This window comes from Urtica dioica, chromosome 9, assembly GCF_054948205.1.
Source record: "Urtica dioica subsp. dioica isolate 48M chromosome 9, U.dioica_male_clone48M_v1_H2, whole genome shotgun sequence".
NCBI lineage: Eukaryota > Viridiplantae > Streptophyta > Magnoliopsida > Rosales > Urticaceae > Urtica > Urtica dioica.
Window position 1 is genome coordinate 25,194,127 of NC_142764.1, and position 15,638 is coordinate 25,209,764.

Consider the following 15,638-nt stretch of genomic DNA (forward strand, 5'->3'; position numbering starts at 1 on the left):
ATTATTTAATGGTGTTTGTTAAAAAAAATGCCAATAAAAACGCCACATGGTGCTTTTTTATTGGATTATAATTTTTACAAAAATGATGTCAATTGTAAATATACTTTTAACTGCATTTTTTTTTTTTTTTTTTGCGAGCATTAAAGGTCATTTTTCTAATAGTGGTAGCACAACCTCATTCCTATGAGGTCTCATCGTGTGGGTGTAGGTTTAATCTTCAAAAATAGCGAAATATATTCATTAAGAAAATTCAATGGATTTCTTTATAATTTGTGCTTAAATATCCCATATTATCACTTATATATTACGTGTGTAAACGTATACATGAAAAAAAACAGTAAAAACAAAACATGCTAGAATCCAATGAGTTTATTGTAATATAGCAATATAGGGCGAGCCACTACTGTCAAGTAATTCATTTTTTAACTAACTATAATCACGTAACACTACAACAAAAGAGACATTTAGATGCGGATAATTTTTGCATGCGATTAGTCACTAGTATATAAAAAGTCTTTGATATCCGTGTACATTGTTAAGAACTTAGATGAATTCAACTAATCATTAAAAGCACTTAAAATGCAATAATATAATAATTTTTTTAACTTGAAATCCATTTTCTCGGAGTTAAGTAATTTAAATTATACATTTTCATATTGGAACAATTTTTTTTTTTGAAAAATGTTCCCACATATATATATATATATATATATATATATATATATATATATATATATATATATATATATATATATATATAGGATAGAGAGTTTTGTGTACATATTACTAGGAATTTTAATGCACGCGATAGAAAGAAATAGAAGCTATAATACAGTTTTAACCTCATAATAGCATACAAGCAAAGAAAAATAAATCAGTAAATAACTTCAACGAGGCACAACACCAGTGCATGTGACATCATTTATGGAATCGTCTCCGTCGGTTGTCCATACATGTCCAGCTGGACAGCTTCGTTTGAACATGAATGCAGGTTGTTTCGGGGTCGGCACAACAGCGTCGTTTCCCAACATGAAGACCACCGTCGACATGGAAGGTCGGTCATTCGCATATTCTTGCACGCACAACAACCCGATTTGAATACACTTCAGTGCTTCTCTAGCAATCGCCCCATCCATGGGTGAGTCCACTAGTTCCAGCGCATCTTCTTGTTTCCACAATTTCCATACCTACATAGATCAATGGGTTTAGGCATTGGTCAAGAAGAAAAATTATATATGTTTGTTCCTTTATAAAACTTACGCATCCAACCAAATTTGAGTCGGGATTTTCGATGAAGTGACTGGTGTTCTTTTTGCCAGTGATAATTTCTAGCAGCAAGACACCAAAGCTGTACACATCGGATTTTGTTGAAAACCGTCCTTCCATTGCATACTCTGGTGACATGTAACCACTGCGAAGATAATGCATGTTATTACGATGTCTTGAATTTTAATTTTAACGCTTCTTCGTGGCTGATTTTTATAGAGAGGAGGTTAATTACTATGTTCCAACTACTCGATTCGTATTTGCTTCGTTTTGGTCTCCACCAAATCTTCTAGCCAAACCGAAATCAGAAATTTTTGGGTTCATATCACCATCGAGAAGGACGTTGCTGGCTTTGAGATCTCTGTGTATGATTCTTAATCGCGAGTCTTGATGAAGATACAACAGCCCTCGGGCAACTCCACATATTATGTCGAATTGCTTTTTCCAATCTAGCATTCTTCTTTTCGTATCATCTGAACCGACAAAAATAATAGTCGACTTTCAAGGTGAAATTTCTCCAAAACCAAATTGTAGCCTTTTTTTTTTTCCCGTAAGACTGTAATAGACATACCAAAAATGAACATGTCCAAACTTTTGTTTGGCAAGTACTCATAGATGAGCATCTTCTCTTCTCCTTGAACACAGCAACCAAGAATCCTTACAAGATTCCGGTGTTGAAGGTTTGCAATTAGCATCACTTCGTTCTTAAACTCTTCAGTTCCTTGACCTGAATACTTTGACAGCCTCTTCACAGCTATTTCCCTACCATCGGAAACCGTGCCCTGAAAATCATAAGATTCACAACTCAAAACTCGTTTGCTACCAAAAACAGTTTTTCTTTGTCCGCATTTATATCAATCAATGTAAAAAATACCTTGTAAACGGAGCCAAATCCACCTTCACCGAGTTTGTTCTGAGGTGAGAAATTGTCGGTGGCCAAGACTACGGCGTTCAAAGTAAAGAAAGGAAGCTCTGATTTTGTTCTACCTTCACCAATCTCTTTTTTACCAGCAAAGTCTTCAGAGAAAGCTAGTGTTGTATTGGCTTCGACAGAATAAAATCTTTTCTTCTCCTCTCTCACTGCCATGTGGAAACATTATAAAGAATTTGAATGTTGTGATAGATGATTTGCTCAAACATCTGACTGCCCAACTATATTATTCCAATTTTAGGTTACGTGCCTTAGGTTAGTTTATACTTTATACAAAGAGTCAGAAAATTACATATAATATGCATATAGCTAGGTGTGTTAATCCAATGACATAATATTCACTTTATAAGTCACAGTCAAAGCCATCTTAGGTTGATGGGGAATTGTGTCATGAAATTGTTAACAAAGAAGTATGCTTTGACATTATTAATAAAATGAAAATAAAGGCTTGTCAACATACTAAGGTCATTTTCTATTTTATTTGTCTCATATATATATATATATATATATATATATATATATATATATATCGTAATTTAGCTTTATATCCTCAAGTTAATGTCATCTTATAGTAAACTTTAGGTAACAAAGTATTTACAAACAATTTATCAAAAGAAAAATGAAGTTCTGAATCACTATTACTAAAAAGGGTCCATTAGAAAAATAGTTAATTTAAACGTTTGATATTACTAAATAGCAAATGTTTGGTAAATCTTAGATAAATAAACACCTCAACACGTCATTATTTACGGCTATTTATTTAAAATTTATTAAACGTTGACTATTTAATAAAATCAAACGTTTATATTGACTATTTTTTTTTTCTAATTTTATGTACTAAAAGATAAGAATTTTGTTATTAAATGAAGAGCATAACTTTTTGTCACTAAAACGGAATGTATAGTTATGTGTACTACCGCGTATTAAACTTCCATATCTACGGTAGGAACGAGTCAACCTAGTTTTTATATTAATATTGCTTAAAATGCCATCCTGTCGTACGGATCTCTCTCTCTCTCTCTCTCTCTCTCTCTCTCTCTCTCTCAAGAAAAAACAAAAGCTTCTAGTAAGAGCTGCAAGTAAGTTTTGTACTACGAACGAACGTTGAAGCAAAGATAAATTCGTAGATCACAATAGTGTACAAATCCAAGTTCGAATTCCGTACCTTTTTTCATCTTCTTAGCCAACCAAACCGCAAAGAACAGCAAAAATAACACCACGCCCGAACTTAGCCCAATCGCCAGCTTTAACATAATGTTCCCTGAACTCTTCGCTTTTTTAGCATATTCACCTTTAAATTCAGGAAAACAAAAAAAACAAAGTCAAAGTCAAGAATAATGAGTTATAATACTATTATATTCGGTCTTTTCATTCTTCCGAAGCATAAAATTTAACATGTACAATAAAAACAACAAATATTTAGCAATATAAACCACAAAAACATAAACATTTGTATTCTGACCAACGTTTTGTAATTTTTTTGTAAATAGTCATAAATGTTCGTAAATAGTAAAAAATATGACGTAACCAACATTATTTACATATATTTACTAGAAATTTACTCTGTGTAAATAGATTTACTTGACTTTCAAAAGTTCGAGGCGACAAATAACCTAAAGTGACGGAGTCGACCCGGACATAAAGATCTTGGCCGGCAGTGGAGAAAAGGCGCGTGTCCATGAGATCGCCGTACCACATCACACAGCCGGTCCCACCCACGCTCTCGTTCGCGGTGGCGTACGCCGTGCACGAGCAGTTCTTCAGGCATTCCCTCTCGCAGTCTTCCAGCATCAGTGGGACCGACCCCATCCCGGTCACCCGCGCCTCTGACGTGTCAGGCAGCTTCGCCATCGCCAGCTTGGCAAACCCGTCCCCAGCCCCGCTGCTGTTACCGTGGCACCCGAAAGCCCTCTTCCTGACGCACCCGCCCGAGCCCTCTCTGAGGAGCCACTCCCGCGGGGCCCGCGGCTCGAACCCGGGCATGCACACGCACCCGCCCACGTCCGCCACCGCCGGATCGCAGTACCCGTAGGGCCCGCAAAGCCCGTAAGGGTCGCAAGAGTCCTTCGGAAAGGTCCAGAACTCGGTCCACCGTCCGATCTCGGCGTGCCACATCGTGCGGTACGTCCGACCCGTCCCGTCCACGACCATCCTCGACAGGATCGACGTGTCTTGTATCAAGTCAGTGAGAGAGACCTCGTCTCGGTTCTCGACGTAGGTGACGTTGAAGATGAACCGGGTCATCCCCGGGACGCCGGTCCACCGTAGCCCCGTCCATGAACCGCCGCGCCACAGCGGAGTCCGGCCCCGCCGGAGAAACAGCTGTGGCTTGCCCTCGGTATCGATCCCCAGCGTGATGTTTCCCGTGGCCGGATCATCCGGGGACTTCCACGACGATATGTAACGAGTCAGGCCTTTTTTCCGGTTCGGCCCCAGCGTCATGAACGGGACCCACGTGTCGGTCGGGTGGTCGAAGCTCTGCCACGCGATGCTCTCGCCGTCCTCGTCGAACAGCGCGAAGTTTCCAATGTCTGAGAGCCGGGCGACGGAGACGTTTTGTTTTGCTGGAACGGACGAGACGTTCGCCGACCAGACCGGAGAGCTCCGGTTCGCGGCGGAGAGGATGAGTCCTCCGCCGGAGCCGACGGCCAAGACTCCGGAGGTGCCGTTGATGGGGGAGTCTCTGTTGGCGACCCAGATGACGGTTTGGCCGGGGACGGTGTTGTACCACATTCCGACATATCGGCGGGAAGAGTTTCTGGCGGGGCTGAAGAAGCCGAGCGCGAAGGTCTTCCCCGGAGAGAGCAAAACGTCGCCGTCTTTCAAGGGGTGCCCCGGAATTATGGCGCTCAGAGAAGAGCTGGAACACAGTCGTGGAATGATCAGCAACACAAACGCAGCTACTACCGCGACACAGCTGTAACTGTAATTCATCATATAATTAATGATATGCTTGTGGTTGTAATAATGAAAAATGAAGATTTATTATTGTGAGATTGCAAGTGTATCCTAGAGGCAGGTGAGGATATAAATATGCATTAAAAATTACCAACAAACTTTGCAATTTGGATTGTACTTTTATTCACCTTGAAAATTATTTGGCTATTCATCTAGACAATAATATATATTTGAATTACTAGACTGGATAGCATTAGAGTGTAGTGTTTATATAAGAACCGGTAAAACTATTGACTAGAAAGAAAAAATACATTTAACTTATTAAGGAAACCATAGATAAGTTTGATTGATGAAGTATAACTAATTCTTCAATATAACTTCACAAGTTAACAGCGAGAGATGTAACTTATGACTTACATTAATTCATATTATCTTGCAACAGTTGGAATTGTGAAGAGGTCGACCTTGACTTGTAGTGTATTTTTTTTTTTTTTTGACGTAATTGAATTTAATTCTAAGCCGTCACAGGTTGACGCATTCTACAACATGGTTGCATTATTTTATTTCCCATGCAAAAAAAACTCATGGTTGCACATTGACGGGTTGACACATCCTACAACTTGCTTTTCCTTTAATTATTTTTTTTTCCCTCATCAAACATGCTACAACTTGGTACTTGGTAGCACCACAGATACTAACAAAGCGACGTCATTCTCAGTAATTGCTTTAGACACCCGTCATAAATTGATTTTTTTTTTTTATCGAACGTCATAAATTGATTTAGGCTCTCTCGAAGAGTATCTTTGAAATACTACCATCATACGATTCACTAGCTAGGATCACGTATATATCTGTTTTTTTTTTTTTTTATATATATATATATATCTAATATTTTTTATATTGTAAGTGACATTTAGTAAGGTTGTGTGGCATTGATGTACGAAGTGTGATTTTGTTTTTTGTTCTGTTTTTGTTTTTAATTTGATTGTGGTCAAATAAGAAAATTTAGTGGACTACCATTAGCCGGAGCCAGAAATTGAAATTAGGAGGGGCAAATTTGAAAAAAAAAAAAAGAAAGGCCAAATTTGAAAAAAAAAATCATATAAATTTAGATTAAAAATATATGAAAATTTTAAGATAAAATTTGTAATTTTCAAAAGTTCTGAGGTATTGGCCCTCTAGTCTCCATGTGGCTCCGCCACTGTAGACTACTATATGTGCATGATCGGTTGAATTCTAATCAATCTCTTGAAATTAGGTTAGACTTAGGATAAGTCGGATATAATTTTGGGCGATGAAGCAAAATAACTTAATTAAGCATCCACTATATATTGTTGTTAGATGAGACCAGGCCCAACTCCTCCCTTAGGCAAATAAAATGGATTATTCCTAAACTATGACATTCTCAATACTTTAGGACCAAAATCCAATAAGTCAAAATTAATCCAAAATTATGACTTCCATATATATGTTGGTACAAAAATACCCTTAATGAAATATCTTTTTTAAGTTAATTTTATTATTTTACTTAATGGTCACAAAAGCAAAGTTAGATATCATTTTTCGTTTGGTAGGTGAACTTAAAAAGAAAAAAAAAAATGGAAATTTTGAAAATTTGAAAGAAAAACAAACATTGGTTTGAAAATTTTGAAAATTCGTTTGAAGATTTATTGACATTTTGTCTTTTTATTGACATGAATTTCAATAAATCTTCAAATGATTCTGGAAAATTGTTTGAAGATTTATTGTCGTTGTCAATAGAATTTATGCATGTCAATAAATCTTCAGCAGATCAAATTCTTTGAAGATTTATTGTCATCCAGAAAATTTATTGACATCGATGTCAATAAATCTTCAAAGAATTTCTCATAATCGTTTGAAGATTTATTGACATTGATGTCAATAAAAAGACAAAATGTCAATAAATCTTCAAACGAATTTCCAGATTCTTAAAACCATTTTTTTTTTCCAGATTTCCAAAGTTATTAGGTACATCCGAAACACGTTGATATGGACATAAATCTCTTTCTCTCTCTGCCTCCACGTCAATTCATTTTCTTCTCCATCATGATTTCTTTTTCTTCTTCTTCTTCTCCACCCAAAATGACAAAAAAACACCAAAACTCAAACCTTAAAGTTAATGTCATGACAAATAAATCTAAACCATCGCCGACAAATGGAGAGAGGCTCGAAACGAGGTTGATTTCGGATGTGTAGTTGTTGATTTTTGTTTAGTTTGCTTGAATATTTTTTTTTTTTCTTCAGATTTTTTAGGTTTTAAAAAAAAATCGTAATGTCGACAATGTCAATAAATCAAGTAGATTATTGACAATCATGTAAATAAACTAGACAGATGAAATATGAAAGAGAAATGATATTTCATTTAAGATAGTTTTGTACCAAGAAATATAAAGAAGTCATACTTTTGAATTAATTTTGACATATTAGAATTTGGTCCAAAAATATTAGAGTTCATAGTTTAGAGAATAATCCCCAAATAAAACCATGACTTTAGACCCATCAATAAATAAATAGGCCTATTTTTTTATACCAAGAATTTGACCTGCTTAACGCACACCAATATAAAAGGTAATTTCGATACACATAGCAAAAGAAAAGTTCATCATGTACGAGCCCAATTTTAATCATTAATTATTTTCATTGTAATATTTTTATTGCACATAAGAATTCTAAAGAGTATTAAGTAAAAAAAAATTATGAACGAAAAATATTTATAGAGTACATCAACCTTTCATTAAAAAAAAAAAAACATAGACGTGTGAGAACAAAAAATTGTTAAAAATTTATATTATTTTTTTAGGGTTATTAAGCTATATAGCCATAGCGCTATAGTGGTTTTCTAAAATTGCCCACCTTTCGTTAATATGCTGTAAGTAGCCAGAGCCACTTATTTACAATAGACGAAAAGACATTTATATCCCAGCCGTTTCCCGCCCGATATTATTAGCCCATCAATTAAAAAAAGAAATCAAATTTCGGCCTTAAATGCTCGCGCGGATATCGAGGGATATTCATTTACACCAAAAATAAACCATCACACGTAACCCGAATCTCTACAAAAAAAAAAAAAAAAAAAAAAAAACTGGAGACAAACCCTAAGCGACGATTCGAAATCAAAGGAAAAATCTGACCGGCGTTTGAATATCTAAGACCGAGTTCAAACCAGACGGCTTAGAAGAAGGTATGCATGGACGATTTACTTACATGCGACAACAATTTTTAAGAATTTTGGTTGTTCTGAGATTGTTTTTCATCGAAAAACCATTTGCTTTATTTCGGGAAGTGGATTACAGTTTTGGGTTACGATTGTGATGCAGTCCAACCCCACATCGAACACGCTTTGACGTTTCTGGAACGATTTGAGAAACGATCCAAGCACGCGCGACTTTGAGGGGGCGCACCGGTTGACTCGAGCGTCAGTTTTGCTATTGGCGCCATTCATTTCGAAGCTACGGACGTTATCTACATGGAATGCTTTTCGAATCTGTTGTCGGCTCCTAAAAATGCCATTTACTGCACTTAATTCGCGTTTAATGTTTTGTGTTAATTATGTGTTTAATTTCGTGTTTAATTTTCGGTTGTTGTCTTTTGGTTTTCCCCAACTGTTGGGTTTCTTTTGTTGTGTATTTAAAGGCTACGTTTCAGACTTTGTAAGGCAGACTTTGATTAAGAAATATTTCCAGAAATCCAATCTTCGTTTTCCCTATTTTGGAATCGAATTTTTTTGCCCGAGTTTTGGGTTTTCGCCCGACGAATGAACAACACTTGGAGGAACTTTGGTTGGGCATTCGTGCGCTGAATCAACGATCGAAGTTGTCACTTATTTCTCTAACTTCCGCTGCATCAGATTGTTTGGGGACAAAATAGAAAATAGAAATGGTTGTCGTTTAAAGGTGTGAAAATGGGTTTCGAGTGAAAGATTGAAATGGGTTTATAAATTTTGTTTCGGTATGGGTTTGTAATTCTGAAAAATTGTTGGTCTTGAAATTTTTTTCCAGTTATTAACTGTTAATAAATTGTGAATGGACAGGCCTTTGACAAGCCCGAAGTTGATCCTACTCTGCCAAAAAAGATACCAAACAAGGTGCCGATTCCACACCCCGTCAAAGATCGGCCGACACGAGCGTGTAGAAATTTTTTTGGATGCATAGATTAACCTGTATGTAGGAATGGTGTAATTTTTGTTGGTTGAAATATGACATTATGCTCAGTAAATCTATTATTTACAGAACATAACATCTTGCAATCGTTATGCCTGGGTAGATGTAAATCAGGAAATTATAGCAATTAACAAGAATGCTCAACATATACTCCCCCTATTCAGGATACTTTATAGTAAAATTATAGTAAATAAGTCGTAAAACAAATTTGAAGGAATTTTAGGAAGAACGCTGAAAAGGAATTCAATTTGAATTTCAAAAGGTATCAATAAATATTTTGAAAATAAATAACAGATTGCTAATAAATGGGAAAATATTCGGGAACTCAATTTACTGCTAATTTCCGAAAATAGAAACTAATTCATATTAAGCAAGCGGTTAAATTTTTGAATATCGCTGGTTATTCAAATTGAAACTTCCTAATCGGTTTCATATTTGATTCAAATTTTTTTCAAAAAAAACTGCCTAATAAACAACAGGTGGCCGAAATTAATAAGGGCAAAAATGTAAAAATTAAGCAGTTAATAAGCTGCCACGTATGCACAGAGGTTATTTACGGAGTATTTATTAAAGGTTGACTAATTCACAATTCATACGGTTTAGGTGGCTTATATAGCTATTTTTTTTGTTTTTTTTATCATATAATTATTACTATCATCAAATACGAAATTTAAACTGGTTGTGCTTCAATTTTTTTTTTCTGTTAAAATATACTATTCTGAAAATTCGCTTTTAGGCTTCCGCGAATATGTTAAGCTGGCCCTGGACGAGACAACTTTAGTTTCATGCAGTCATGGTGACAACTTTAAGTAAAATAAGACAGTGTGTATGTCTAGATTTACCATAGTGATGACATATAGGAATGTGTCACGTACCCGACATCACCATGGAAGATGAGATTGCATAATAGTGTAGATGGCTGTTGAGACATGTACATTACCTAGTATCCCAATACTTCTTCGTTTTCTTTATCTTTTCCAATACTTGGAATGTCATCAAATTTCTTGGATCCTTTGTTAAGCCTTTTTATGCTTTTCTAGCCTTCTTGAAGATATCCTTCAATCTCCGTCAGCTTGTTTGTAGTCATATGTTTGAGTACCTCTTCTAGTTTTATAAACACGTAGTTGTTATTAGCCTTGAGAGATAAAATATCATCTATAATAGAGCATAATTGAGAGAAGTTTTTCTCCCATTTGGAGAAAATTTCTTCATACGATTTTGAAGAGATGTTTTGACTTCTTTAGTCTCATCAATTCAAGTGGTGGTTGAATTTAGACCATTTTGGTCTTCTTCTTCTTACTTTTCAAATTCTTCATCACTACTCCATGCACACAATCCTCTGGCTTTTGCCTTCGTTATTTGCACAACGATTATTGTAATATGACCATAGCCCTCACATTCATGGTATGGAATGCCATTTTCTGTTCATTTGCATTCATGGTTGAAACTTCTGAAATTATGTGTACAGCCATCTGGCTTCTTCACTGCCATCTTCATGTTCATGTTCAGCTGATTCTTCAGCTTTGAGAGCAATCCATTTATAACTCATTTTGGGAATCTTAAGTTTTAATCTCATACGTGGTCAGACATCCAATCAGTTCACCAACAATTATTTCTTCTAACTTTTTGCATTCTTCGATTGTATAGTCACCTTTGTGTGAAACCTGTCAGGCGAAGAAAGAAGAATGTTTTGGACAATCCTAACATCTGAGTAAGGTTTCCTAATAAATAAGAACGGATATCACATAGCTTAGCATTAGTATTTATTCAAGATTATCAAAAGCAGTAGTAGAGTTTCTTTCATTAGAAAGTTCTACTCTTTTTTTTTTCCCATGTGTAGTAAACGGAATCACAAATTAAAATAAGAACAAATTAAGAAGGAGAAACAATACTATAAATAACATTTAAAGGTTTAAAATATATATTGTGGACAATTTAATTTCTTTCGTAGTTCCGTCCTTCTTAGGCTTCTTATTTCATCATTTTCAACCACATGGGAGGGTCACCACTTTGCTAGCACACTTTACCATAGTCTTTCATCAATTGAGCTTAAGAAAACTCTCATTCTCACTTTCCATTAGGAAATATTATTATAATAATTTAAAGTAATATATGAGATATTAATGATTTTATAATTTTTTTTAAATATTAATAATGTTAGTGGAGATAGGCATATAATCTATAGTCTATTTAACCGATCCTTATGTTAAAATTATTGTCGATTTATTTAAAAATTAAGAAAATACCACAAACTAAAACAAGACGCACTAGTTATTTAATATTTAAATAATTTCACTATAATTTTAATTGAGGAGAAATATATTTAGCTATTTCATACAACTTCTTTCTAATATTAAGTGATATTAACACTTATAAATATTTATTTATTTTTTAATTACATTCGGTTCATCCATGTTATTATATTCAAATTAGAAACGACAAAAAAAAAAAAAAAAAAAATATTATCACAGTAACCCATGAGATTTATTTTACTATTTTCCCTAAGCTAAGTTACGAGTTACAATATTCTGTATAGAAGTTGTATTTAACTCAAACATATATTACACAATTCACTTTTAATCTAATTTACCAAAAAAAAAAGGTTAAACAATCATTAGCCGTTTTGTTTTTTTTTACTCAGCTTGAGAGATAAGTTCTTAGTTCACAATTAGCTATTCTCCGTTGTACGTTCGAAATTTTGAAGAAAGAAAAACCTCAACTGCTGCAAAAATGAAGATTGTCGTCGCGATTCAATTTTCAACGCGGCTCCATCACTGTTATTGTAATGTTATTCACAGAAGCTCCCTTTGACGTTGAGGTATCACTGCCCGTGTTCTTGAAAATAAACGCCGGTCTCTTCGGAGATGGAAGAAGACTCTCATTTCCCAGCATGAAAATGACCTGTGACATGATTGGCCGATCCACTGCGATCTCTTGGACGCATAAGAGGCCGATATGGATCCATCGCTGGACATGGTTCATCAGATGATGATCAGATTGATCAAACGTCTCATCAACGATTTCTATCACTCTTTTATCTGTCCATAGATCCCACACCTAAAGAAAGAAAGGGAGCAGAGTCAGAGCAAGGAAATGGATAAAGAGTAGAAGATAAAGAAATGATTGATATATTCCAAGCTGTACTTACTTGCCCAACTAAATTAAGAGACGAAACTTCGTTGAAATGGCTATTTTTCTTGCCAGTGAGGATCTCTAACATCAGTACCCCGAAGCTAAAAACATCCGATTTTGTCGAGTATAAACCCTCCATTGCATACTCGGGCGACATGTAACCACTGAAATGCAAATGATTAGTACTGCTGAGACTTGTTGTGCAAGTAACTTGTTTTGTACAGTTTTAACTTACTATGTTCCAACGACTTTGTTCGTGTTGGCTTCAATTTGGTCGTCCCCGAACATTCTAGCCATCCCAAAATCCGAAATTTTTGGGGTCATCGTGGCATCGAGCAGGACATTACTCGCTTTCAGGTCCCTGTGGATGATTTTGAGCCTCGAGTCTTGGTGTAGATAGAGAAGCCCTCGAGCGATCCCGAGAACTATTTCTGATCGGTGTCGCCAATCCAGCATTAGCTTCTTGTTCTTGTCTGTATCACGAGTCGTAGAAAAAGGGTGGACGATCATCAAACCTTCGATGTTGAAGATCAATAGTAGATGGGAAAAAAATGAAAAGCTATGTATGTATAATGTACACACACCAAATAGTACTAGGTCCAAGCTCTTGTTTGGCAAGTACTCATAAACTAGCATCTTCTCTTCATTGTTGATACAACATCCGAGAAGCTTGACTAGATTCCTGTGCTGTAGTTTCGCTATCAACACCACTTCATTCTTGAATTCTTCTGTGCCCTGCCCCGAAAACTGTGACAGCCTTTTCACAGCTAGTTCTTGTCCGTCGCCAAGAACTCCCTGAAATTAAAATTGAGCTTAAAAAGAAGTCAAGAAACAATAAAGATATTTCTCAAGTTTTATCTACCTTGTAAACAGAGCCGAAGCCACCTTGTCCAAGCTTATTCGCAGAAGAGAAATTGTCAGTAGCCGCAGCGACAGTGCTTAAATCAAAGAAAAATATGTCCGACTTTTCCCCGGCGTTATCTCCCGCCCGATCCGAACTAGCCGAAACATTATGTTGAAGTGTCTGGGGTTGTCCCAAGAGCATTCTTTCTGTTAAAAATACAAACCAGGATAAGTAACATATTACGAGTCCTTATATACATTGTCCATCTCATTTTTACCTAGCTTCTTCCTTTTCCTCAAACAGTACAAAACAGAGCAAATGCTGATCAAGAAAACACCGATCGCGACTCCCACAATCGCAGCTATCGATTTCCTTGACAGCCCCTCTGATTTCTCCTTGTACTTGGCTGCCACAAATCACAATTGTTGCGACATGTCAGAAATTTCCGTTTCACAAGGCATCAGAGTCTATTAATCCTAAACGGAACATGTCGCGAATCTCAACTAACCATGATACTAAAAATAAATAAATAAATAAATAAAACTACCTAATTCGAGGGAATCGACACGGACAAACAAATCCTGACCGCCCTGCAGAAACTGCTTGACGTCCATGAGAGCGTCCCCGTGCCACATCATACAGCCGGACCCGCCGCCCCTGACGTCGGCCACGCCGTACCCCAAGCAGCTGCAGTTCTCGAGGCACGTGCTCCTGCACTCGGCGGGCCCCACGGCAGCCGAGACCACCGCGGTGGCGGCGTCCGGCACCTTGACGCCCTTGATCCTCGCGAACCCTTCCCCGGCCCGGCACATCGAGGGGGCCCCGCTCGGGCGGGCGCACCCGCCCGAGCCGTCCCTGAGCGCCCAGTCGTGGGGCGCCCGCGGGCCGTAGCCGGGCAGGCACGAGCACACGTAGCCGGTCACGTTGAAAGGGTCGCACCGCCCGTTGGGCCCGCAGACGGCGTAAGGGTCGCATATGTCCCCCGGAGCGGAGTAGATCTCGACCCACCGCTTAGCCTCTCCCTGCCACGTGTTCTGCCTGATGGACCCGTCCCCGGACGCGTTCACGGCCACGAACGTCACCAGCGAGCTGTCGAGGACGTTCCACGCCACGGTGATCTCTGCGGCGTCGTTTCTGAACGTGATGTTGAAGAGGTTGACCCTCGGGAGAGACCCCAGAGCCGGGACGCCGCTCCATTGCAGGCCGTTCCAGTGCCCCGCGCGCCACCACTTCGACCGGTTCTTGTAAAGAACCAGCTGCGGCGGCGACCCCGCCGCGTCCATCCTCAGAAACACCCCGCTCGAGCCCGGATCGTCCGCGGACTTCCACGCCGTGACCACGCGGTTCAGCCCCGTCCGGAGATCGATCCCCACCTTCATCCCCGCCAGGAGGACGTGAGTCGGGTGGTCGAAGCTCTGCCACGTCACCTCTCCCTCGCCGCGGACCACGGCGAGGTTTCCGTCGGCGGAGAATTTCGCGATGACTTTTGCGGACGAAGCTGGGACGTTTGTTGACCAGACGGAGGGAGTTCGGTCGTCGGAGAGGACGAGGTTTCCGTCGGCGGAGAGGGAGAGGACGCCCGAGGTGTCGTTTATCGGGGAGTCTCGGTTGGCCACCCAGACGACGGTGCCGTTGGAGAAGCTGAACCAGATTCCGACGTATCTGAGAGTGGACTTTCCGGGGCTGAAGAAGCCGAGAGTGTATCTGCCTCCGGTGGAGACCAGCACTGAACCGTCGTCTTTCAGGGTATGGTTTACGGCTATGGTGTTCGATGAAGAAGTGGAAGAAGCTAAAGCACAGCGGAAGAGAAGGATCTGAAGAACGAACAAGGATTTCAGTAGCATATCTGCAGAGTTCATGTTGGTGTACTGTGTTCGAGGCAAATTCGAAGGAGTGTGGACGACTGATATTTGGACTTTTCTTCTGTCTCAAGATCGTATAAAATATAATAATAATACATGGAAACGATGGCAAAGAAAATGAATGGAAAAAAAATAAAGGCGTTGCATATTCAATAATGTTTTGCTGTATATCGGTTGCTACTTTCAAACCGTTGACCCACATCCAGGACCACGCATTCCACACGACGACTTTGTCCACGCATATAAAAAATCGAATAGCAAGGCCAGTTTTGTTTTGTTTTGTTTAATTTAAGAGCCTCTTTTTAGCGCCGATCTTTCGAACTAGATCTGCCGTTTGAAATAAGTGTCTCGTTGCTAGTTTTTAATATATACGTTTTCAGTTTTGAAAACATCTAAGTAGCTATCTTAGATTCGGGAATTAAAGCTTAGTGCAGACGGAATCCAGTTTAAAATTGGAAGGATTATAGACATTAACTTATTTAAAACACATTAGAATTCTTAAATAGCCAATGTTTAATATTTTA

The 15,638-nt window shown here is 38.1% G+C and overlaps 2 protein-coding genes across 2 annotated transcripts; both read right to left on the minus strand.

Moving 5' to 3' along the window:
* Positions 1–810: 810 nt before the first annotated feature.
* Positions 811–5,228, minus strand: LOC149386157 (G-type lectin S-receptor-like serine/threonine-protein kinase RKS1). Its single transcript, XM_089625603.1, has 7 exons — positions 3,811–5,228; positions 3,363–3,488; positions 2,141–2,346; positions 1,838–2,048; positions 1,502–1,739; positions 1,261–1,411; positions 811–1,187 (listed from the first exon to the last, which is right to left on the minus strand). Exons 1-7 carry the CDS (start codon positions 5,132–5,134, stop codon positions 888–890), a joined length of 2,556 nt encoding a protein of 851 aa, XP_089481729.1. The 5' UTR covers positions 5,135–5,228; the 3' UTR covers positions 811–887.
* A 6,528-nt stretch (positions 5,229–11,756) lies between these two features.
* Positions 11,757–15,251, minus strand: LOC149386158 (G-type lectin S-receptor-like serine/threonine-protein kinase At1g11410). The gene is made up of 7 exons (XM_089625608.1): positions 13,800–15,251; positions 13,530–13,658; positions 13,271–13,458; positions 12,993–13,203; positions 12,644–12,881; positions 12,425–12,572; positions 11,757–12,333 (listed from the first exon to the last, which is right to left on the minus strand). The coding sequence occupies exons 1-7, from the start codon at positions 15,109–15,111 to the stop codon at positions 12,034–12,036; spliced, it is 2,526 nt and encodes an 841-aa protein (XP_089481734.1). The 5' UTR covers positions 15,112–15,251; the 3' UTR covers positions 11,757–12,033.
* Between the last annotated feature and the right edge of the window lie 387 nt (positions 15,252–15,638).

Coding starts and splice junctions, on each gene's coding strand:
- LOC149386157 (XM_089625603.1), bottom strand. CDS start 5,134: ATGATGAATTACAGTTACAGCTGTGTCGCGGTAGTAGCTGCGTTTGTG. Junction 2,347..3,362: donor GGCTAAGAAGATGAAAAAAG/GTACGGAATTCG, acceptor TCCACATGGCAG/TGAGAGAGGAGAAGAAAAGA. Junction 2,049..2,140: donor GATTTGGCTCCGTTTACAAG/GTATTTTTTACA, acceptor TATGATTTTCAG/GGCACGGTTTCCGATGGTAG.
- LOC149386158 (XM_089625608.1), bottom strand. CDS start 15,111: ATGAACTCTGCAGATATGCTACTGAAATCCTTGTTCGTTCTTCAGATC. Junction 13,459..13,529: donor GAGGAAAAGGAAGAAGCTAG/GTAAAAATGAGA, acceptor TATTTTTAACAG/AAAGAATGCTCTTGGGACAA. Junction 12,334..12,424: donor CTCTTAATTTAGTTGGGCAA/GTAAGTACAGCT, acceptor TTCTTTCTTTAG/GTGTGGGATCTATGGACAGA.